This window comes from Quercus robur, chromosome 4, assembly GCF_932294415.1.
Source record: "Quercus robur chromosome 4, dhQueRobu3.1, whole genome shotgun sequence".
Classification (NCBI taxonomy): Eukaryota; Viridiplantae; Streptophyta; class Magnoliopsida; order Fagales; family Fagaceae; genus Quercus; species Quercus robur.
Genome location: NC_065537.1, coordinates 12,223,736 through 12,247,857, shown reverse-complemented (window position 1 = coordinate 12,247,857; position 24,122 = coordinate 12,223,736). Strand labels below are relative to the sequence as shown.

The 24,122-nt window shown below is 34.9% G+C and overlaps 1 protein-coding gene across 1 annotated transcript; it reads left to right on the top strand.

Annotated features, from left to right (window-relative positions):
• The first annotated feature begins 4,112 nt into the window (after positions 1–4,112).
• On the top strand, positions 4,113–23,892 carry LOC126721384 (G-type lectin S-receptor-like serine/threonine-protein kinase At1g11300). The gene is made up of 6 exons (XM_050424425.1): positions 4,113–4,134; positions 5,017–5,172; positions 22,817–22,930; positions 23,020–23,219; positions 23,305–23,515; positions 23,651–23,892. Exons 1-6 carry the CDS (start codon positions 4,113–4,115, stop codon positions 23,890–23,892), a joined length of 945 nt encoding a protein of 314 aa, XP_050280382.1.
• Positions 23,893–24,122: the final 230 nt, after the last annotated feature.

The following is a 24,122-nucleotide window of genomic DNA, read 5'->3' as shown; positions in this document are numbered from 1 at the left end:
TAAAATAAGGCCAACCAAAAAAGAAACCACACTTTCTTTGCTCCTAAGTCTTGAAGAAACCAAAAAAAATATTATCCAGCTCACTCCTCACCTTGCTACTCTCCATCTTGAGTTTTATTTTATTTTTTTGTAGTTGTCATCAATTGATATATGGCATTCTATAAGGTTAGTGGATTTATTTTGCCTTGAGGGTTCTTAGTCAAAAACCCCAGGATTTTTATTGTGAAATTTTTATTCTATTGGTTTTTCTTGGATCACCATATCATTGTGTGCTATTTTATTTCTGTTATGCTTTTTTGTGCATGATATTGGTAATTGTTGCATTAACCAAAGGTTGTTCATAACATAATCTAATTAATCTAGTTAGCTGGTATTTTAACAAGGGTCTATAAACACAATAATTCTCCAAAAGCTTATCTAGTACAATATTATGAGGTTAATTAAAAATCAAAATTTTTTTATTATATATATATATATATATAAAGATCAATCACATTAACAATTTCTTTTATATTGAGGCATTTTAAAACTTTGAACGAAATTGATACAACTAATAATCAAGGGATAAAATTAAAATCTAACACATACTTCATGGTTCTTATCCAAAAAAAATAAAAAATAAAAAATCACAATTTGAAATTGTATTTTAGCCCTTCTCTTAGTAAAGTACCATTGTCGTGTCAATTTTAATGTTTTAGACAATGGGCATAGCCAAAAAAAGTTTGGCTCCAAATAATTTAGAGTTATTTTACTTTATCTCAATATGGGATAATTAAAGAGATCATGTGTAGTTTTTGTCACACATTATTTCTTTAATAAGTTATGTACGAAACTTGTTTAAATAATACACAATACTAATCTTATAAATTATCAAGTAGCTAATAGGTTGAAAAAAAAATAACTACAAACATATTCGAGTGGCCTGTCTCTTTTTTTACTTTTTTTCTTTTCTTTTTCTTTCATTGATAACATTGTTTATAGCCTTCTTCATTTTAATGCCAAAAATCTTATATTTTACTAATATGACGTAGATGTTTCTCAAAGGTAAAAACTAATATGATGTTGTAGATGATGGCCATTATAAAGAAAGTGGTAAACCATGTTAAACCTCAAACCGAGTAGTATGATTTTGTTATTCGACAAAACATAGTGGACCACCGACAAAATTTTATTTTAATCACCGTATGCCGCAATTATAGCCAATTCTTCGTCTTTCTCGCGTAAAAAAAAAAATAAATAATAATAATAATAATAATAATAATAATAATAATAAAAAAAAAAAAAAAAAAAAAGGTGTGAAATTAGAGAAGGCAAAGTGAACGTGGGTCAATTGTAATCATGCAGGATAGAAAAGAAAGGAATATTGGAATTTGAAGATGATGGCCTTAGTTTTTTCTATGTTGACTATATTGACTCTCTAAGAAAGGAAACTGCTCCCTGCTCATGAATTTGAAGTTGATCACGCCAAGCAAGCAATCATATATAAATAGTAAAAGCCCATACGAAGATCCATTAAGCAAAATTTCTCCTAATGTTGTACAGGTAAAAAGAGTAATGTTACCTACACAAATTATTTTACAATATTTTTATAAAATATTGATATGAAAAATTCTTACTAATTTTCAATTGGACTTACCTTTAACGTTACATTTTTACTTACCAATGATCACTCATCGTATCATTTGTAAAAAAAACTTGTAAAATAATTTATGTATATAACATTACTCAGGAAAAAAAATCCTTGTGCAAATCTTCTTGTTGTTGTATTAGTCATTCATCAGATATCCATGCACTAAAGAGATTTGAGAGGTAGAAGAGTCCAATTGAGATAGATCTGCGTTTGGTCATGTGGATAAATCTTACTATAGATAACAATACGAGGATGTGTGATATTCTTGTATTGAGGGCTTCCATTCTACTGTTGTGAATTCTACTAGTCATGAATAAACTCCTGTAGTGGTTTTTTCTTTGGAAAAGTTTTTCTTTTGATTTTCCCTGCATCACTGTATGCCATGTTCTTTGTTTTTTTTTTTTTTTTTGGTTACTATGTTATTATAAACCTAAAAATTAATCTAAATTCCTAATTGATTAACTTAACAAGTTCATTAATGCTGATATAAAATCAACCGGAGTCTAAATTTCCTAGACATATTCCATTGGGCCTTTGATTTCAATGCCAAGGGATCTTCTATTTCACTAATATAACTTTGCTTCTGAGAATAGTTATGATGGATAAAGAAAGTGATCAACCCTGTTAAACCCAACAATTTCGATTTTGGTATGGACAGACCATATAATTGGACGGCTAGCTTTTTTATAATTTAAACTACAACAGAGTCAATTTCTTGATCCTCTCGTGTGAAAATATGAACTTGGATATGCCCGGCCTACTATAATCGACTATATAAAAGACTTTATATAGTTTCACGCAGGGTAGAAAATAAGGGAAATTGGAACCGACAATGCATCCCTTTTCTTCATGGAAATAGCGCCATCCTAAACTAAAGGCTCTCTGTTTCTACAATGAACTCCGACTGCAAAAGCTAATGGTACAAGCCTCCAACTCTCAAGTAATCATGGTTTTACTAAACGTTGCAAAAATGTTGCTCAGTTGTTAGCAATTGTTTTGCCTAGGTGACTGAGTATTTTTTTTTTTTCTTTTTACAAGATGAAAATTTTCCTCTAGTCTAATATATATATATATATATATAAACTCCCCCTTGAAAACTTAAATCTCAACTCTTTCTCCCCACACCCTGCAAGAACTTTGTACATGTAGAGTGACTACCCCAACAGTGCACGGTAGTAGCTAAAGATGTTTCTATTTGGATAGACTATCCTGAAGTCCTTCTTATTGTAGACAGAGATATTATCTATATATGACACATAATTTTGGCATGTTTCTTTCGAGGTCCCACAAATTTCCACTTCACCAATTTATTTTATTTTTTCTTTTAATATAAAATTTTGACTTATATCTAATGTTGCGTCTTTTATTTTTTATAAAAATTAGACTTATTTCCTTTTTTAATACAAAAATTAGACTTACTTCTACTATTGGGTATGGCTATTGTTAGGTTTTAAGACTTTGGGAACTAAATGTATTAGAACTTTAATGTGTAATGTATTGGCAAACCATGATCAAAACTTAGAGTTTAGATTTAGGCTGCTCAAAGTGTGTTTATTTGTAAAGTTGGAATCGAGTGATTACAAGATTTATTTATCTAAATCTGCAAAGCTCGTTCGATCGAACCTCGTGCAGATTATTCTTTTCTACAGAATTTCCAACTCAACCCAAGCCCGATTTGACGTGTAGGGTTTTATGTTTTACTCAATGTATAAAAGAAAAAACCCTAGCTACGTTTTAGTGGTTGTTGATGTGCTGTGTGTTGAATCTCTTGTGAGATCTAGAAATGTTTACCTTCATACACACTTAGGGTTATCAAGATTCATGTCAAGAACTTGGTGGTCCCTTCAGTTGCAGCATAAAGAACTTAAAGAAGATTTGAAACCTGAGTGGAATCTCAAAGTCACAAGTGAGAGTACTTGTGGTTGCAGTGGATCAAGGAAAGAAATAGTCCGTGGACTTGGAGCTGTCATGTGGTCGTGGTAGTAAATTTTCTACACAAGATAGTAATAGGATGTTAGTGGTCTAAATTCTATTGTAAAAAATTCAATTCTTTTTATAGTGGATCTGTTTTACCTTGAGGATAGTTAAGTTAAATCCTCCCTAGGGTTTTTATTGGTTTGGTTTACCTGAGTTATCATATCACATATTCTTTATATATTCGCATTACTTTCATGATATGATTTGATTATGTTAACCTAGATCGGAATAATTTATCTAAATAATCACTTGGCTAAATAACTAGGTTAAACAACTTATATTTTAAGGGGTCTAAAAATGTACAAGTGGTATCAAAGTAGGTTAGCTCGTGTATTTAGATCCTTTGATCTAAGAGTTAATCCTTGATCCCTGTTGTGATGGAACCCGGTCACTCTCTTGTGATCCCACCTTACTTTGATGGGAACAACTATACCTATTGGAAAGTAGGGATGAAAGCATTTCTGAAATCTATTGATGAGAGAGTTTGGAATTCCATCGAATACGGATGGGAGAAACCAACTACTCCTGTAAGCAAATGGCAAAGTTCTCAGAAAGAAGCAGCCGCTTTTAATAGCAAAGTCATGAATGCTATTTTTAATGTTGTTTCTATGGAAGAATTCAAGAGGATCTCAACTGTTGAGGTTGCTCATACTACATGGAATATTCTCCAAACTGTGTGTGAAGGCACAAAAGCAGTTAAAATTAACAAACTACAGCAGTTAACTACCAGATTTGAAAGTATTAGAATGTCTGATGATTAGTGTTTTGATGAATTCTATACTAAACTGAATGATATTGTTAACTCTGCTTATAATTTGGGTGACATTTATGATCAACCTAAGATTGTTAGGAAGATACTTAGATCATTGACTGAGGATTTTAGACCCAAAGTGACTGTCATTAGTGAAAGTAAGGTTGTGGACTCCATCCCTGTTGATGAGCTTGTAGGATCTCTCCAGTCCTATGAGCTAGTCCTACCTAAGACAAAAAAATCCAAATCAATGGCTCTTAAGTCAGTTGATGATGTTGATGGTAATGGATTTGATGATGAACTCTCCTCTACAGAGATTGCATATCTTGCCAAGAACTTTAGAAACTTTCTTAAGAACAACAACAGAAGGGCAAGAGGTAAAAACAATGTTGAACCTAGGAATTTTAAGAGGAATGAACCCACTAAAGTGAATAATACTGATAAATTTAAAGAAAAAGTAGGTCAAACCTCAAATAATTCCATGGGTCAACAATGTTTTGGTTATCAAGGATATGGTCATGTGAATCAGAATGTCCTACATTCTTGAGATCAAATGGTAAAGTTATGGCTGTAACCCTTAGTGATGATGAAGTTTCTGATCATGAGTCTGGTAGTGATGAGGATGGAAACTTCATTACTTTCACATTTACTGCTATAGTTGATGAAAGTGTTGTGATTGATAAGAACCCTTCTGATAGGGAACTTTCTAAGAATGCTGATTTGCAAGAAGCCTATAATAAGCTTTGCAAGGTTGTTGTAAAGGATGCTATGAATGTTGACATAGGTTTAAAGAAAATTGCTTCTTTTGAACTTGGTAAGAAAAATTTGTTGTTGAAATTGTTTGATGCTAATAAATTGATTAATAATATGAAGACTGTAAACATGCTGTTGCTTGATATAGTTAAGAATTTGGAACTAGAATTATTTGTTGCTAGAGAACAAACAAATAGGTCTGCTAGTTCTAAATTGATCACATGTTGAGTATTCAAAAGTCTCCCTTAGACAAAACTGGTCTAGGTTTTGAAAATCTGTATCTGAAACTCATTCCATATATTTTGTTTCCCCTTCTGAGCTCCCCAAGAGTGAGATTGTCAAACCAGTAGAAGTTACACCACCTCCTAGGAAGATTAGGGTTGATCTTAAAGAGTCTAAGCCTAAGAATCCTACCCTCCCTAAGGATAAGTTGCATGATAGACCTTTATGGGTTTGTCATTATTGTGGAAGGATTGGGTATATTTGTCTAAATTGTTTCAAGTTGCAAGCTGCAAAGCGAGCAAATAAGCCAAAAGTACATGTGCCTTAAGCACAAGATCATATGGTACTTATTGGTGAGTTGGTAAAGGCGTTAAATCTTTATACCAATCCTAGAGTTGCTCATCATTATAATATGAATAATAACTCCAATACAAGAGTTGCATCTAAAAGGTTTTGGATGCAAAATGTTCAATCTAATTAAGTCTTTCTGACATGGTTCTTGTACTTTATCTCAATATTATTTGTGACCATTCTCCTTTTGCTTTTTTTTTTTCTATGATTTGCATTATATAACATTCATACATTTCATGATAGGTTGTTTTTGTTATTCCTTTTATAAATAAAATAAAAAATAAAAAAAATAAAGGTGTAAATGCACTTTTAGTCCCTATATTTTGCATCTTTTCCGTTTTGGTCCCTATATTTTTATTTCACCACTTTTAGTCCCTAAATCAATTAACATGTTCCATTTTGGTCCTTACAATTATTCACTTAACAAAAATTGCTGATGTGACAAACGAAGTGCACTGTTGGCACATTAAATGATGATGTGGCCAATAAAATAATATTAAAAAATGCCACGTTGGTATAAAATAATTATTAAAAAAGACACATAAGCATTCACATCAACTTTTGATTTTGAAAATTAATTTATCTATTTTAACAAAATAAAATAGGGAAAAAAAAACAAAATTAGAACCTAAAATACATGAATTTAGATATGCCATCCTCTTCATCAAAAAGACAAAAGAGCACAAACCCAAAAATAAAAATCATACAAACCCAGAAAATCAAACATAAGAACACAAGAAAACAAACCCAGAAAATTCATAAATGAATATTGTACAAACAAAATCAATCTATTTATGTATATATACATAAATCAAATTATCCAAAACAAAATCAATCCACATATACCAACACAAACCCAGCTCAACCATACCAACACAAAGCAAAATTAAAATTAAAATAAGAACACAAACAAAAACTGATCTCCAACAAGAACACCAAAACATCTCAAACCTAGCAATCAATGATCAACAAACCCACCCCACAACCCACTCCAACAACAAACCCACCCTTCGACCCACCACCAAGCCAAACCGACCACTGCTTCACAACCATCGACCACCACCAGCGATTTTTGTTTCACAACTACCACCACATCGATCTCAGCCTCTCTCTAAATCTGGATCAAAACTATGGAAGATTGTAGAGAGGGGAGGAAACAAGGAGGGGCAAGCAGAAAGGGGAATCGGGGAGGGAGAGACACCGGTCTGAGACAGAAAGGCCCACCAAGAGAGAAAGACATCGATCTAAGCCACAGAGAGAGAGGGCAAAGCACCGATTTGAGTGAGGAGCTTGAGGCATTTGGGTTTGGGTTTGGGTTTGAGCAAAATCAAGAGATAAAGAGAATGAGTCAATCAGAGAAAGAAAAAAAAAAAGCACCATAACTAGTTGTTATGGTGGCGGTGGCGATGAGCAAGGAAGTAGAGTTTGAAGCTTTTGGCCATGAACGTGTTTTGGAAAAGAGAGATCTTCATTTTTTGGAAGAGAGAGAGGAAGCTTTGAGTTTTGGAAGAGAGAGGAAGCTTGGAGAATGTTTTAGAAAGGTTGGGGGAACTAGTTTTTGATAAAGAAGTTTTGGGTTGAAGTTTTTTCTGGGTTTGTGTTCATGTGATTGAATATTTTGGTTTTGTGTTCCTTCTTGTTCATGTTTTTAGATTTGAATTCATGTATATTTTAATTCTGCAAGGCTCGATCGATCGAACCTTGTGCAGATTATTTTTTTCTGCAGAATTTCTAACTCAACTCCAGCCCGGTTTGACGTGTAGGGTTTTATACTTTACTCTAAGTATAAAAGGAAAAACCTTAGTTACGTTTTAGTGGTTGTTGATGTGCTATATGTTGAATCTCTTGTGAGATCTAGAATTGTTTACCTTCATGCACACTTAGGGTTATCAAGATTCATGTCAAGAACTTGGTGATCGCTTCAGTTGCTGAATAAAGAACTTAAAGAAGATCTGAAACCTTTAAGTGGAGTCTCAAAGTTACAAGTGTGAGTACTTGTGGTTGCAGTGGATCAAGGAAAGAAGTAGTCCGTGGACTCGAAGCTGTCACGTGGTCGTGGTAGTAAGTTTTCTACACGAGGTAGCAATAGGATGTTAGTAGTCTAAGTTCTACACTAACATCCTATTACTACTTCATATAGAAAACTTACTACCACGACCACGTGACAACTTCGAGTCCACGGACTACTTCTTTCCTTGATCCACTACAACCACAAGTACTCACACTTATTTGTGTGTTCTTTATATTTCCACATTACTTTCATGATATGATTTGATTGTGTTAACCTTGATCTGAATAATTTATCTAAGTAATCACTTGGCTAAATAACTAGGTTAAACAGCTTATGCTTTAAGGGGTCTAAAAACATACAGCTATTAATTTGGTATGGCTGTAAATTTGGTCATAATGTTGACCAAGTCTTATTAGGACTCAAGATCCTTGCCAACTTAAAAAATATTATTACGATACTCATCATTTTATACACATCTCATTTTTAAATTGAAATTGTGACTTAAAGTCATAATCTTGAATTTAAAAATCAAGACTTAATGTCACGATTTCAGTTAAAAAATGGGCTTTGTGTAAAACTATGTGCAACAAGTATTGCCCTTCCAAGGAAATATATGATCTTAACTGAAATTTTACATGATTAGTATTATTATTTCTATACATGGATTGTGGCAACATAGTTGAAACTTCTATACAAACTATAGATGGACTAAATGCAAAAGGAAAGCTTAAAGGTATTGGATGCTATCAAAATATTTTCATATATTATTCTCATGTTTGGCACCTAAGTATTTTGATATCAAATGGAGTAAATATTTTAGAAACACCTATACCAGTTATGCTTAAGCTTGGTGAAAAAATATGCATACGGATTTTTTTCAAGATGTGTATATCTTTGTTTCGTCTTATAAAAAGTTCATTATCAAATTATATTTGAGATGACTGCTATATGTAAAACCAATCTTATATCTATTTTCAACTTTTATTTTGAATTAGAATTATTGATTTTCATTTATTTTTTACTCATTGTTGCATTAAACAAGGTGAAGATATTTAATATTTTCTAATTATCCAGAGTGTTGCACGAGTTAGCAATAAGTTATCTATTAAAACTCTAGAATCATTTAAGATTTGCCACCTAGTTGGGTAAAGGCCAATACTCTTGCCACATGTCATTTTTCATATAAATATTTTTTCGGAAAAAAAAAAATCAATTAATATAAAAATTAAATGCATTGATCATTATTATTACTATTATTATTATTAACTCATGTATAAATCTTCATTAAATTTATATTATATATTTACTTATTATAAATTATTCCACTTAGTTCTAATTTATATAACCAATTATTTCTTTGATAATTTTACTTATTAATTAGTTATTAATAAAGTACATAAAAAAATACTATCATTCAACAATAAAATAAATTTGATTACAATCACTATATAACTATCTAGGCTTCAATTCATATTAAAAAGAGCTATAATTTTCAATTAACAATTTAACTAAAGGTTGATTACAATCACTATTTAACTAAAGGTTTTTACATAATTTATTTAATTAGTCTATGTTGATACCTATATTTTCATATATTTAACTAAAATTAGAAGTGGAATCATTTATCTTTACATCAATCAATAGGGACCGCCTCTATCTTTATTTAGATTTCCTCATGAAAGTTCAAAAACGTGTACAAAACACCTTTGAACGTTTAGACCCCCAAAATACAACTTAACCAATACAAGCAATATGTCAAACAACTAGTGTGCGGAAACTTAACACATGCTATAATATGAAATTGGTTAAAAACTATCTAAGCCATAATCAAATAAAACCACAGCAGATAATATAAAGGCAAAGATAGAGAGGAAGGAAGATGCAAACACAAAGACAACACGCGATGTGTTATCGAAGAGGAAACCGAAGTCCTCAGCGAAAAACCTCTCCGCCGCCCTCCAAACGGTAATCAATCCACTAGAAAATACAGTTGGGATACAAGGACAGCAATTGACCCTCCAAGCCTAATCTACCCAGTGCACCTAAGCCCTCCAAGCTTCTTGCTCCAACGAGGTTGCGCCGAACCTTTTTCTTTTCTAGCTTCCCGGATTCCGCTACTAGACCGTAGCATCAACCAATGAAGATTGGCTCCTTCCTAACTGCTTCCCAGAAATCCAAACAACTGTCTCACAGTGAAGATGATGGTGAGAACCAGGTTTGGTATAATGCCTCACAAGGATTTGACAATAGAGAGGAAGAGAGTAAGGGAATTTGAAGAGATTCTAAGGTATAGATTGTGGGTGAAGCAATCTGGTTTTTCTTTGGGGTTTCTCTCTCAAAATTCTCTCTGGAAGCTCTCTTTCAATCGCGGGTAAAAGGGGTATTTATACTGGAGTGGGAGAGGAATGTGAAACGTCAGGTTTTACAAAACAGGGGTGACTCGCGGCTTGACCAAGTCGCGAGATCCAGTCGCGAGTTAACCGTATGGCTAGTTGTCCTGTTTTGTCCTGTAGTGCTCCAGCTAGCATGACTGTTCATCTTTCAGCATGCTTGGCACGTGTGCTACTTCTGGCGGCTTGCAGCCGCGAGTCCACCCGCGAGTCCCAGCCGCGAGTCTCTGTTTTCTTGCACACTCTTGAGCAAACTTCACTCTATCTCACTCACTACCCTTACAACAAACCCACCTAAATACAGGGTTACTAAATGCTGAATTACAAGCAAATTTGGCACGGAATAAAGCCAATTAGATGGTTGAATAAATTCAACCTTACAATCTCCCCCTTTGGCTATTCCGTGACAAAACCCTAAAACAGACTCTAGACTTAACATGTGAGTTGGGAACAGTTGAACAAAACTCACTCACACCTAACTCTAGAAGCTGTGAAGCACTTGAATCATATGAACATAATACTCCTGAAACACAACAATACACCATGATCATTGTAAGCAGAAAATTATAAATGCATATGAAACAGGCAATATGTGATCAAGCAAAAATGGAGTTAATAAACAAACCATGGCTTGATCAACCAAGTGAACACCACAAGGTAGTGATCACAGTGCTCATTCACACTTGGAATGAACACAAGGACATACAAGTTAACAAGCACAAGGCAAGACACTTGTATGCTCAACACTCAACCAATGCATAACACACAAGGCATATGCATCTAGGAACAATCCTACAAGGGCACAAGAGTGACAGTACATAAACCAAAATGTAGAACATTTAGATAAAAGTACTGATTTCAACAAAGCATAAAGGCTGCATTAAGCAAGGTACATACCATAAAGCCTATAAACTATGCATAAAACATTAACCCTAAAAGCTTACAAAAGCACATGGGTACAAACACAAAAACATCCTGAATAACAGTTTACAAAACACAATATATCAACTTAAAGAAAGAAAATTGAAACTGAAGAAGAATGTAAAGACACTCCCCCTTAGGTAATATTCTCCCCCTCCGATCATGCCTATCACTCCCCCTTTTTGTCATGGAATAGGCTAGTCATCCTCTTCCAGCTTTCTCTGAATTTGATCCAATTGAGTTTGAAGAGAAGTAAACTTCATATCCCATTGAGTGCTTTGATGGTGTAGAGAAGCTGTGAGTCCAGACATCTTTGTGTTCAACTCGTGGACAGAGGATACAATGCGACCAAGTTTCTCATCTAGGGAGAGAGTGCTAAACTGAGAGTCACTGTGAGATGCAGAAGATTCTGGTTTGGCTCTCTTCCGACTATTTCCAACGCTTGCATTGAATGTACGCATGTTGATTGGACTTGGTTTGGAGAGAGGAGATTCATCAGCCGTTGGATAAATTCCCTTGAGCTTCAAGATCCGTGAAATGAGACTGCAGAAAGGAACGCATATCCGAGACTCATTTCGAAGAACCGTTTTGCGCAGAACATGAAAGATATGAGCACAGATGTCTATTTCCACATCAGAGATTAGATCATGAAGAAACAAAGCACGTCCGAGGTTCATATACCCAGTACTTGATAAAGGGTACAAATTGTGAAACATCACAATTGTAAGCACTCTCAGTTTTGGAGAAAGGGAGGAAACACTGATGGATTTGCCATTGGGTGAGAACTTCAAGTCTTGACCAAGACTTTCTTTGAGAAGCTCCTCATCAGGACAGAGATCATCATAAACCGGTGAATGTCGGAAAATGGGTCTGTTGATGTGAATAATTTCTGCCAGATATGTAGGAGAGACAGAAAAGCTCTTGTTCCGAACCCAGCACTTAAGTTCATTTCCTTCCACAATTGCGTTAGCATAAAATTCTTTTACCAACTCTTCATACACATCATCCGGATCAGACAGAAGGTAATTCCAATCCTTGTGAGCAAACCATTTTGGAATGTCAGTGTCATGAAGTGAGGACTGATCCAAAGCTCTTTCTAGTAATGGTGTGGCATGTAGAAAGAAATTCTCATAAGACTGATAGGCTGCATATGATCTGAACTTGTTGGGATCGAATCTCCTTGATGAAGAGCGAGTCCCTTTTGGCTGAGGTGGATAATCATCAACATCAATTACTGGTTCCTTCCCTTTGGAACTACCTCCTTTCACAGCAGCTTTCTTGAAAGGTGACATGATTAGTCTGCATTATGAACAAAGGAAATGACAGAACACAATCCAACAGACTAAATTAGCAGTGGGTTAGTGGAATTTTAGGGACAATGAAGAAACCCTAATAGCTGGATGAGAATGGTCAGAAAATAGCAATGAGGGACACCAATGGCCCAAATTTGAACTACACAGTATAGGGAGACCAAAAAGAACCACATAATCAGCTGAAAAAGGACCAAATTCAACAACACATCAACATGATACCACACAGGATCATAGTGAAACACGATATCAACAGCAGATCAGACAAAAATAGCTAACCCTAGCTAAGCACATGATGAAGAACACAACCACCAAAATAAACTAGCTCAAAAACAGAAACACAAGCATCCAAGCGAAGCATGGACAAAGAATAATAGTTGTGCTAGAAACCCATCACAAAATCACAACCAAATGTGAATAAACCAGAGGGAAAACCATAACAACAAGTAAAATAGAGTGCAGGACAGAAAACCATACCTGTTAGTCGACGATTTTGAGCTGAAAAGAGTCAAGTAATGGAGATCGAAAATGGAGGCACGGTGACAATGTGTAAGAGCAGATGAGAAAGACAATGAACAGTCACAAAAAGATCGAGGGAAAAATAAAAAGTTTAAAAAACTGCCCCTGTATATCCAAAACACGCGATTTTCGCGACTGAAACGAGTCGCCAAAAAGTCGCCAGATCAAGCCGCCAAAACACTCAAGGACAAAAAGTTGAAAAAATTTTCTAAGTGTTTTTCGCGACTAGAAGGTCTACCCGCGAGTGAGTCGCGAGCTGAGCCGCGAAAATCTCTGAGTGAACCTCGCGACTGAACCTTCCACTCGCGAACAAGTCGCCAAAAATGACCAGCGAAGATGCGACTGAGGCTCGCGACTTGACATACCCGCGACGGAGCCGCCAAAACAGAGCAAAACTGGATTTTTGAAATTTTCAGATTTTTTAACAAAATACTTTCCAAAAACACCTAAAACACTCAAAAATCTTTTTGTGCTTGAATGAACAAAGATTGAGCATATGAAAACATATTTCATCAAGTACAATCACACAAATGAATATGGCATTTATTGAACATAAACTTGTGTGTTGTGTGTGGATATCAACAATGAGATAGTCCTTTGTCTAATGTGAAGCTTCAATGATCAATTCAACCAAGGCATACACAATTAGCACTAGATCAAGTGACCTATCTCAATTATAGAAATATGTATATATGACCTCCCACACAACTTGATAGCATAACTTGGAACTTATCATTTGACTCCACTTTCAATCATAACATTTGATCCTTTTGATATTTTGAGGCAATCATCTCTCATTGTGAGAGTGATATATGACATTTCACTTTAAAGAACAGGCCTTTGGCCTTTTTTGAATAAACATTCACTTTAATATAAGGTCGCTTACCCTTTTTCCTAGTCAAATACTAGAATGTGCGACAGGCTTTTGCAGCTCAATATCTCTTTTCATTTGGAGATTTACATTTGGTGAGCTCTTTTTAGCAACACAAAAATAAAAAGTGGGAAGATATATAGACACAAGTCTATGCATGTCTCAAGATCAACAAAACCATTCACTAATCATTCATGACAAGTTTAAAGATCTATTTACAACAATCACAAAGATTTCAAGATTTCTCCCACAGAGGTATGAGTGCAAAGAAACAAGCAATGCTCGAAAATGCACAAAGCCATTAGCACAAATGTACAAGGCAAAACAAGTTTTGAGACAAGACTCAACAAAGTCAATCAAGCTTTTTGATTTTCTAATTTTTTTGTGATTTTTGGATTTTTGACACAAGAAACAAAAAGATTGAACAAACATAAAAAGAAGCAACAGTATTCACAAATGGACAAACAAACAAGAAACATGTTGCACAAAGAGCTACTCAAAGAGGTGTGTGCCCCAACACAGACAGACTTATCATATTATAAATATGTGAAGCACACAACACACAAGAGAGTCAAGGAATTGTACCAACACCAATGGTCTTACGGAGTGATTCAAACCGTGGACCATCGAGAGGCTTGGTGAAGATATCTGCCTTTTGATTGTCGGTGTGTATGAACTCAAGACACACAACTCTTTCCTCTACCGAATCCCGAATGAAATGGTAACGTATCTCTATGTGTTTGGATTTTGAATGCTGGACAGGATTCTTGGAAAGATTGATAGCACTGGTGTTGTCACAGAAGACACACATCGTTTCTTGAGGAATTCCATAGTCATGAAGTAATTTCTTCATCCAAAGAAGCTGAGTGCAGCAACTTCCAGCAGCGATGTATTCTGCTTCTGCAGTAGATAGAGACACTGAATTCTGCTTCTTGCTCATCCACGAGACAAGATTGTTACCAAGATAAAAACAGCCGCCTGAAGTGCTTTTCCGATCGTCTACACTGCCAGCCCAGTCAGCATCTGAATACCCAGCAAGACAAGCATTTGAGTCTTTTGAATACCACAGACCATAGTTTGCAGTACCATTCACATATCGAATGATTCGCTTAGCAGCAGTCAGATGAGATTCCTTTGGATTAGCTTGATACCTGGCACAAACGCCTACACTGAAAGCAATGTCCGGTCTACTGGCTGTAAGGTAGAGCAAACTCCCTATGATGCTCCTATACAATGTAGGACTTACTTCAACTCCCGACGAATCCACATTCAGTTTAGTGGAAGAGCTCATGGGAGTGGAGGCATGTTTTTTTGGAGTCTAGTCCAAACTTCTTGACAATGTTTCTGGCATACTTCTCTTGAGATACAAATATACCCTCCTTCTGTTGTTTGACTTGAAGACCCAAGAAGAATGTGAGCTCCCCCACCATGCTCATCTCAAACTCCTTCTTCATCTCCTCAGAAAATTCAGTAGCACGATCTTCGATAGTTGCCCCAAACACTATGTCATCAACATAGACTTGTGCCACAAGGAGATAATCTTCATCATTTTTGACAAACAGAGTTCGATCGGCGTACCCTCTCTTGAAACCTCTATCTAGAAGATAATGTGTAAGACGATCGTACCAGGCTCTAGGCGCTTGTTTTAAGCCATAAAGGGCTTTCTTCAATCTTAATACATGATCTGGAAAATGAGGATCCTCAAATCCTTTTGGTTGCTCAACAAATACTTCTTCATTTAGATATCCATTCAGAAAAGCGCACTTAACATCCATTTGATAAAGTTTGAAATTTAAAGTGCACGCAATGGACATGAGGATTCGAATGGATTCGAGTCTTGCCACCGGAGCGAATGATTCATCAAAATCCACTCCTTCTACTTGTGTGTATCCTTCAGCTACTAACCGAGACTTGTTTCGAATTATCTCTCCATCTTCATCAGTTTTGTTTTTAAAAATCCACTTTGTGCCTATAACATGAACATTCTCAGGCCGTAGAGCAAGTTCCCACACATCATTCCTCACAAACTGATTCAGCTCTTCATGCATTGACTCAACCCAATTCTCATCTTGAAGAGCCTCTTCAACCCTTTTTGGTTCAAACTGTGCAAGATAACAGTGATATGTTACATGATTGGCTAGCAGAATATTTCCTTTCCTGAGGCGAAGACCGTCATCAAGAGATCCTATGATATTACTTTCCGAATGATTCTTGATAACTCTTGAAGATGGCCTTTTTGAAGTGGAAACTTCATCATTTCGAGAGATAGGAGGATGAACTTCTGGAGGAGTAAGAGGACTTGAAGTTCTAGACATCGACCTCGTTTCCATTCTTGGGTTGATGGGAGTCGATTCTACTTCTGGTATAGGTTCTTCACCTTCTATATCCAAAGCTTCTACCTTAACATCAGGCTCTTTGGTGCTCGGCCCTTCTACATCATCAATCATTTCCACCTTAGGTAAGGCATCATCAATCTTGACATTTATGGACTCCATCACAGCCTTTGTTCTCTTGTTAAACACTCTATACGCTCGACTTGTAGTAGAGTAGCCAAGAAAAATACCCTCATCACTTCTCGCATCAAACTTCCCAAGATTCTCTCGATCATTTAAGATATAGCATTTACTTCCAAATACCCGGAAATACTTCACTTTAGGCTTCTTCCCATTCCATATCTCATATGTAGTCTTCTTTGTACCAACTCGAAAGAAAATCCTATTGCCAATGTGGCACGAGGTGTTGACAGCTTCTCCCCAAAATTTTTGCGGTATTTGCTTGTTAAGCAACATGACTCTTGCCATCTCCTGAATCACACGATTTTTTCTCTCTACCACTCCATTTTGTTGTGGAGTTTTGGGAGCTGAAAACTCTCTTTTAATTCCATTCTTCTCACAAAAGGACTCGAATCTTGCATTCTCAAATTCCCTCCCATGATCACTTCTAACTTTGGCTATCGGAATCCCTTTTTTGTTTTGTAGTTTCTTGCACAGAATCTCCAACCTCTCACAAGCTTCTGATTTTTCTCTAAGGAATTCAACCCAAGTGTATCTTGAGTAGTCGTCCACAATAACCATAATGTATCTCTTCCCCCCTAGGCTTTCAGTTCTGGTGGGCCCCATTAGATCAACATGAAGTAACTCCAAGCATCGAGAGGTGGCTATCACATTTACCTTGTGATGACTTGCCTTAGTTTGCTTCCCCATTTGACATGCACCACAAACGGTCTTCTTCACTTTTCCAAACATAGGAAGTCCCTCGACTGCTTCAAGTTTGGAGACTTTTGCTACTTGTTTTAAGTTGGCATGCCCAAATCTGTGATGCCACAGCTCCAACATATCCACCCGAGCACTTCTACACGATATTGGTGCCGTGGGAACTATTCCATAACAGTTATCTGTAGTCCGATTTCCTTCCAAAACCTGAATCCCCTCTTCATTGATGATCAAACATCCTTTCTTAGAGAATTGTACCAGGAAATCATCATCACAAATTTGAGTAATGCTCAGCAAATTCGCCTTCAGCCCTTTTATGAACAGCACATCTTTCAACATAGGCAAACCAGGTATCTCAATGGTTCTTTTGCCTAGAACTTGAGCATGACTTCCATCACCAAATGTCACATAGTCACCAACCTTTTCTTTGAGTGTCTTAAACAGTGACTTATCCCCTGTCATATGGCGAGAACACCCACTGTCAAGATACCACAAACACGCATTAAACACCTTCAATGAGGTATGCACAAATAGGTTCATATGTGACAGACATTCTTGACCTTCAAACACAAACTCATCATCAGTTTTCATGCTTCTTTCAGATTGATTTTTCATTTTCAGATTCTCAATCATCTCACACAACATTCTATTCTTTCTTTTATATTTCTTAATCAATGATTTAGATTCAGATATGCTACTGTGTAAGACAAGATTCTGATTTTCAAGATATTCCAGCATGTGAACAATAACTCTAGCATGTTTCTTAGTTTTTAACAACTCTACAAGATCATCAGTAAGACACCTTTCAGACATATGCATAGAGTCATTTTCACAAACACTTAAGCTACAATTCAGCATGGTATAATCCAAAACAACAACCACAACTCAGGGGTCTGGGATCACACTTAGGTAATAAAACCACAACAAGTGTACCCGCTCTGATACCAATTGAAAGTTCAAAAACGTGTACAAAACACCTTTGAACGTTTAGACCCCCAAAATACAACTTAACCAATACAAGAAATATGTCAAACAATTAGTGTGCGGAAACTTAACACATGCTATAATATGAAATTGGTTAAAAACTATCTAAGCCATAATCAAATAAAACCACAGCAGATAATATAAAGGCAAAGATAGAGAGGAAGGAAGATGCAAACACAAAGACAACACGCGATGTGTTATCGAAAAGGAAACCGAAGTCCTCGGCGAAAAACCTCTCCGCCGCCCTCCAAGCGGTAATCAATCCACTAGAAAATACAGTTGGGATACAAGGACAGCAATAGACCCTGCAAGCCTAATCTACCCAGTGCACCTAAGCCCTCCAAGCTTCTTACTCCAACGAGGTTGCGCTGAACCTTTTTCTTTTCTAGCTTCCCGGATTCCGCTACTAGACCGTAGCATCAACCAATGAAGATTGGCTCCTTCCTAACTGCTTCCCAGAAATCCAAACAACTGTCTCACAGTGAAGATGATGGTGAGAACCAGGTTTGGTATAATGCCTCTCAAGGATTTGACAATGGAGAGGAAGAGAGTAGGGGAATTTGAAGAGATTCTAAGGTATAGATTGTGGGTGAAGCAATCTAGTTTTTCTTTAGGGTTTCTCTCTCAAAATTCTCTCTGGAAGCTCTCTTTCAATCGTGGGTAAAAGGGGTATTTATACTGGAGTGGGAGAGGAATGTGAAACGTCAGGTTTTACAAAACAGGGGTGACTCGCGGCTTGACCAAGTCGCGAGATCCAGTCGCGAGTTAACCGTATGGCCAGTTGTCCTGTTTTGTCCTGTAGTGCTCCAGCTAGCATGACTGTTCATCTTCCAGCATGCTTGGCACGTGTGCTGCTTCTGGCGGCTTGCAGCCGCGAGTCCACCCGCGAGTCCCAGCCGTGAGTCTCTGTTTTCTTGCACGCTCTTGAGCAAACTTCACTCTATCTCACTCTATCTCACTCACTACCCTTACAACAAACCCACCTAAATACAGGGTTACTAAATGCTGAATTACAAGCAAATTTGGCACGGAATAAAGCCAATTAGATGGTTGAATAAATTCAACCTTACACCTCATTTCAAATCCTATATATCAGTATATTTGCACATATCTATAATATCTATAACAGGATTCCTCTCTTTGGACTGGACTTGTATGTGGTTCAAAAATACCTCTAGACCTTACGTTTAACAGGGACAAAACTTGGGGACAACCTAGTAAAAATATATCTCCAACTCCACTTAAGATGCCTACAAAATAGAACACCCTCCTACTAATTCATGTCTTAAAAAAATAAAAAATAAAAACAAAAAAACTTATCCAAAATTTAAAATAAAATAAAAAATCTCAGTCCACTTTATATATTTCCTTCAAGACAACGTTCCAACTTTTTTTTTATTCTTTTTTTTATACTTTATCAAGACTCTCCAGTTTCTTTTATTTAATTTTTGAGTTGTGTCATAATTTAAAAATTGAGATAAAGGAAAAATTATGACACTAGACCAAAAAAAAAAAAGCATCATTACATGCGCAAAGCGCATGTGACGAAGCTAGTATATCTTAATATTTTTATTTTATCTATACTCATTTTATGAATATTGAAGATCTATATCACAATTCCTTTGTGACATATAAACTTTATTTTGAAGTGATGAAATCAAACATTTTATTTGACATGAGTATAACATATTAATCATGATTTTCTACCTTGATCATGGAAGTGGAGATTATTGATTGATATATGGATGTATTAGAATACATTGAATTGGACCAATCTAATTGATTGTTCTACAAACTTTTGTTACTTGAATAATTAAACTAATAATTGCTAAAGAGAAAAGTCTTTTAATCTTAAGGATCACGGACTCAAATGTGAGATGTAAGTTAAAACCTTAATACGTTGGGTAATCACATCTATCATTGTAGAAAAATCATTTCTTAAGAGTGAATTTATAATCTCAATAAGAGATAAGAAATATTCCCTTGACATAGATTTAATTATTTAGAGTATCATATCTTGTCATTTTAGTAAGGGGTTACTAAAAATATATATATTTAATAAAATGAAATTTGAAGAGTATAGGAATAATCAAGAAATTAAATTATGAACTCAAATATTTCAGATATACTGATAATAAAGTGATCATAAATTATTTTATCTTTATTTCACTATGAATATTTTATGGATAGGTCAAATGAATTTTCAGTCACAGGATATCTTGTACAATTAAATAAACCCTATAGTCTATAGTACAATTATGTTTTTATTGTAGAGTGAAATATAGTAAGTCACACTGTTGAAATAACAGGAGCCCAAAGTTTTTTGGAGCTAGGTTTTATTTTCCATTTATTCATATCTCAAACTATACATTTAAACATTCCAATGGATGGACTGTTAGAACATCAATTATGATAGAAAAATAAAATGATTATAAACAATGTAAAAGGGGGTTTATATATATGTTAAGGCATATAAAAAACGTCTAATGATATTGTAAAGTCCACATTTTTAGATTGTTAACCATGAACAATTGTAATAGTTTAGACTTAGTTTATCTAAATAAAATTACATTAGATAATATTTGATCAAGAATGCATAAAAGGTACCCTTGCAAGATTGCATTTCAACTATAGCTTGACAGGTCAAAAACCACTTATCTCGACCGATCGAACAGCATGTCTCAACCGATCAAGACTCAAGTAGTTTGGATTCTCAACTTCTTTTTTCAACCATCTAGGGTTTTGATGGAACTTAAGTATATATAAATACAAATTTTAGAGCACGCTTTTACACAAACAAGAGAGCATTGTTATTGCCCAGATCTGGATTTTTCCAAGCTCTCTTGAAGCATCAACTAGAAATTACATGCAAACAACAAATCTAATGATTGAGCGAAGTTTCTAAAATTAGCTAAACATAGTTACTAATTAAATCTTTGAGAGTAGATCTCGAAGTCACAAACAGGAGAGTTCGTCTGCAACTATCCAAAATAGAAGAATCCGTGAATTTCAGAATTACATTCACACTAATAAGTACTAAATGAGGTAGCACTAGATTTAGGGTTAAATCTATTGTACAAACTTCGATTCTATTCTAGTGGATATGTTGTCTTGAGGATTGTTTAGGTTAAATCATTCTCTTTTTTTTTTTTTTTTTTAATTGTGAAACGGATTGTTTCATCAATTTTCATTGGTTTTCATATTGGTGTCATATGTGATCTGCGCTTATATGATATGTTAAAATCAGTTCAATCAAGAGCATAATTAATTAATTACTTGACTAAAATTTGATTTATTTTGTGACAACTGGGGCCCAAAACCCATAATATAGAGTTTTAATAGAATAGATGGTTGAAAAAAAAAATCATATTACATTAAATTTTTAAGAAGGGATAAAAAAGATAAAGAGGCAATGTGAAATGAAGTGTCGGAGCACACTTATTTAGCATACTTATTTAGTAAAATAATCCAACCACAGATTTGTGATAGTCATTCAAACCTTTGATACTTTTGTGTCTATGCATGGTTCATTAACCAATGAAATTATTTCTTTAATAAATTTTGTTATGTCTCAATATAACCAGTCCTCTTTCATTAATGTTTCTCCAAAGAAAAAAGTCTTTTTTCAATGGACCGCCTAACGTGTTTGACCTTAGCAGGCAGCATCTCTCTGTTTCCTTGTAGACCCGCGCTATACGCTGGCATGAGCATATAAGTAGCTACTAATTAGCAAACAAGTGAAAAGTCATTAGTCTCTATCTTACTGGCTAACAACATGATAACCACTCTCAAATTTGTGTTCATTCTATTTTTCTCATGCTTGTTGTATACTTCTTCTCATTGCGTAAATGTGAATAATCTTAAATCAGGTGATACACTCAATTCCTCAAGGTTCCTAGTTTCCACAGAAAGAAGGTTCACATTGCAAGAGTCATTGAATTTGAGAAAAAAAAAATATATATATATATATATATTTATATAATGCAACTTTTAAGTTTGTGCATATTTATGTAAGGAAAATTACCAATAATGCAAGAGTCATTGAATTTGAGCAACTTCGAATCTGGGTTGTGAATAGTGCAACTTTTAAGTGTATATATATAGATAATTTGTGACGATGCAGGTAGGGTCATCACAGCAGATTTAGATATGTTCAATCATTTCCTCAGTTCACAAACAGATTCAGATCGAGCTTTCTCCAAACTTAAACTTCTTGATCAAGAAATAGCAGCTTAGATCTCTCCTCCCTCCCCCCTCTCTCTCTCTCTCTCTCTCTCTCTCTACATATACACACACTAAGTTTTTCCCTAGCTAGATATCCATGTGTATTGCATCTTAATTATCTTAATTGGGGTTTTACTGGAAAAATGTTTGTTGCTTATATATAGATGGTACAGAAATTAGTCATGGCTAAGAATCTTAAATATGGATCTTATTCAAGGTTTATGTGCCTTGTACTCTGGGATTACACAAATTACAGAAGCAACAAAAAATGAATCTAGGGCAAGAATTTTAAAATTAAACCATTAGTAAAACTAACTAAACTAAGATATGTCTAATTTTCTCTTTCACTGAGGTTTCAAATACAAACTGTTAAAGATTTCAAAAATTGGTTAGATTGGAGCTTCATAATATGTTATATTAATTGGTTTGCATTTCTACACCTTTTTAGTTAAGTTTTGGGTTTGAAGGATCTGAACTTTGCATGATCCCTTTGATGGATCTCTTTTGCTAATTATGCTCACTCGTTTATCCCTTCGTATGGGTATTCATCTTCCACAATTTTGTTTAAATAAAGAAAAAGAAAATTTCATTCCCTTGTATTTGTAGATTTTCGATATGAAGTATAACTTGGATCAAAGTCAGAAAATATTTTCTTATATGATGATTACTAACACTGCTATATATGACCAGGTATAGTAACAAAGAAGTGGATATGCGTTGCAATTTTCAAAGCCATTGCTCTACTCGTGATTGTTTTCTGCATATTGTGTTATCTACTCAAACGGAGAGCAGTTGTAATTCAAGGTATATATATATATATATAATATTTAAATTTTCCAATTCTTGTTTATTAATATGATATATGCAAATTAGTTCTATGGAAATTTAAACAGGGAGTGATGAAACAAACGGTGAAAATGGATTGCTTGCTTCATTGAGCTTGGACCCATCTATCAACATGAATGAAATTCTAAATGATGGGAATGATGGAGCTCGTTTCAGTGTAATTAGCTATACAAGTGTCATGGCTGCAACAAGCAATTTTTCATTAGAAAACAAGCTTGGAGAAGGAGGCTTTGGGCCTGTGTATAAGGTCACCTCTAAATAAATTTCTACATCAAGTAGTTTTGAGTAACTTACATCTAAGCTAAATTAATCTTTTTTAATCACCACATCAGGGAAAATTGGCAGGGGGGCAAATGATAGCGGTAAAGCGATTAGGGCGAAATTCAGGACAAGGAATACCTGAGTTTAGGAATGAGTTGATAGTCATGCCTAAACTCCAACATGTGAATATTGTTAAAATTATTGGTTGTTGCATTCATGGAGAAGAGAGGATGTTGGTTTATGAATACATGCCCAACAAAAGTTTAGATTGCTTTCTATTTGGTAAGAAAAACATTGACTTTTATCTAGTACTTCCTTTACTTATTTTTCCAAAAAAAAAAAAAAATTAAGTTTATTATATCACTTTTTAGAAACTAGATTATTGATCACATCTATTTCATTGTTTATATTTGATAGACTCAAAGAGAAGCAAGTTATTAGATTGGAAAAAACGTTTCAATATAATTGAAGGAATTGCTCAAGGACTGCTCTATCTCCATAAATACTCAAGACCAAGAGTAATTCATAGAGATTTAAAAGCCGGAAACATACTCCTTGACAAAAACATGAATCCTAAGATATCTGATTTTGGCATAGCACGAATTTTCAAACCAGATGAATTGGAAGCAAACACTAATGTAATTGTTGGAACAGAGTAAGTTAATAATATACTCTTACACTTGTGATGATTAAAGTCCTATTTTAATCTTACTATTACATGTGCTCAATTCAATCACTTGTGAAATGAAATATTTATTGTGTTTTTGATATAGTGGTTATATATCTCCTGAGTATGCCATGGAAGGCGTGTTCTCCATAAAGTCTGACGTCTATAGCTTTGGAGTCTTGATGCTTGAAATTGTGAGTGGTAGAAAAAACAACAGCTTCT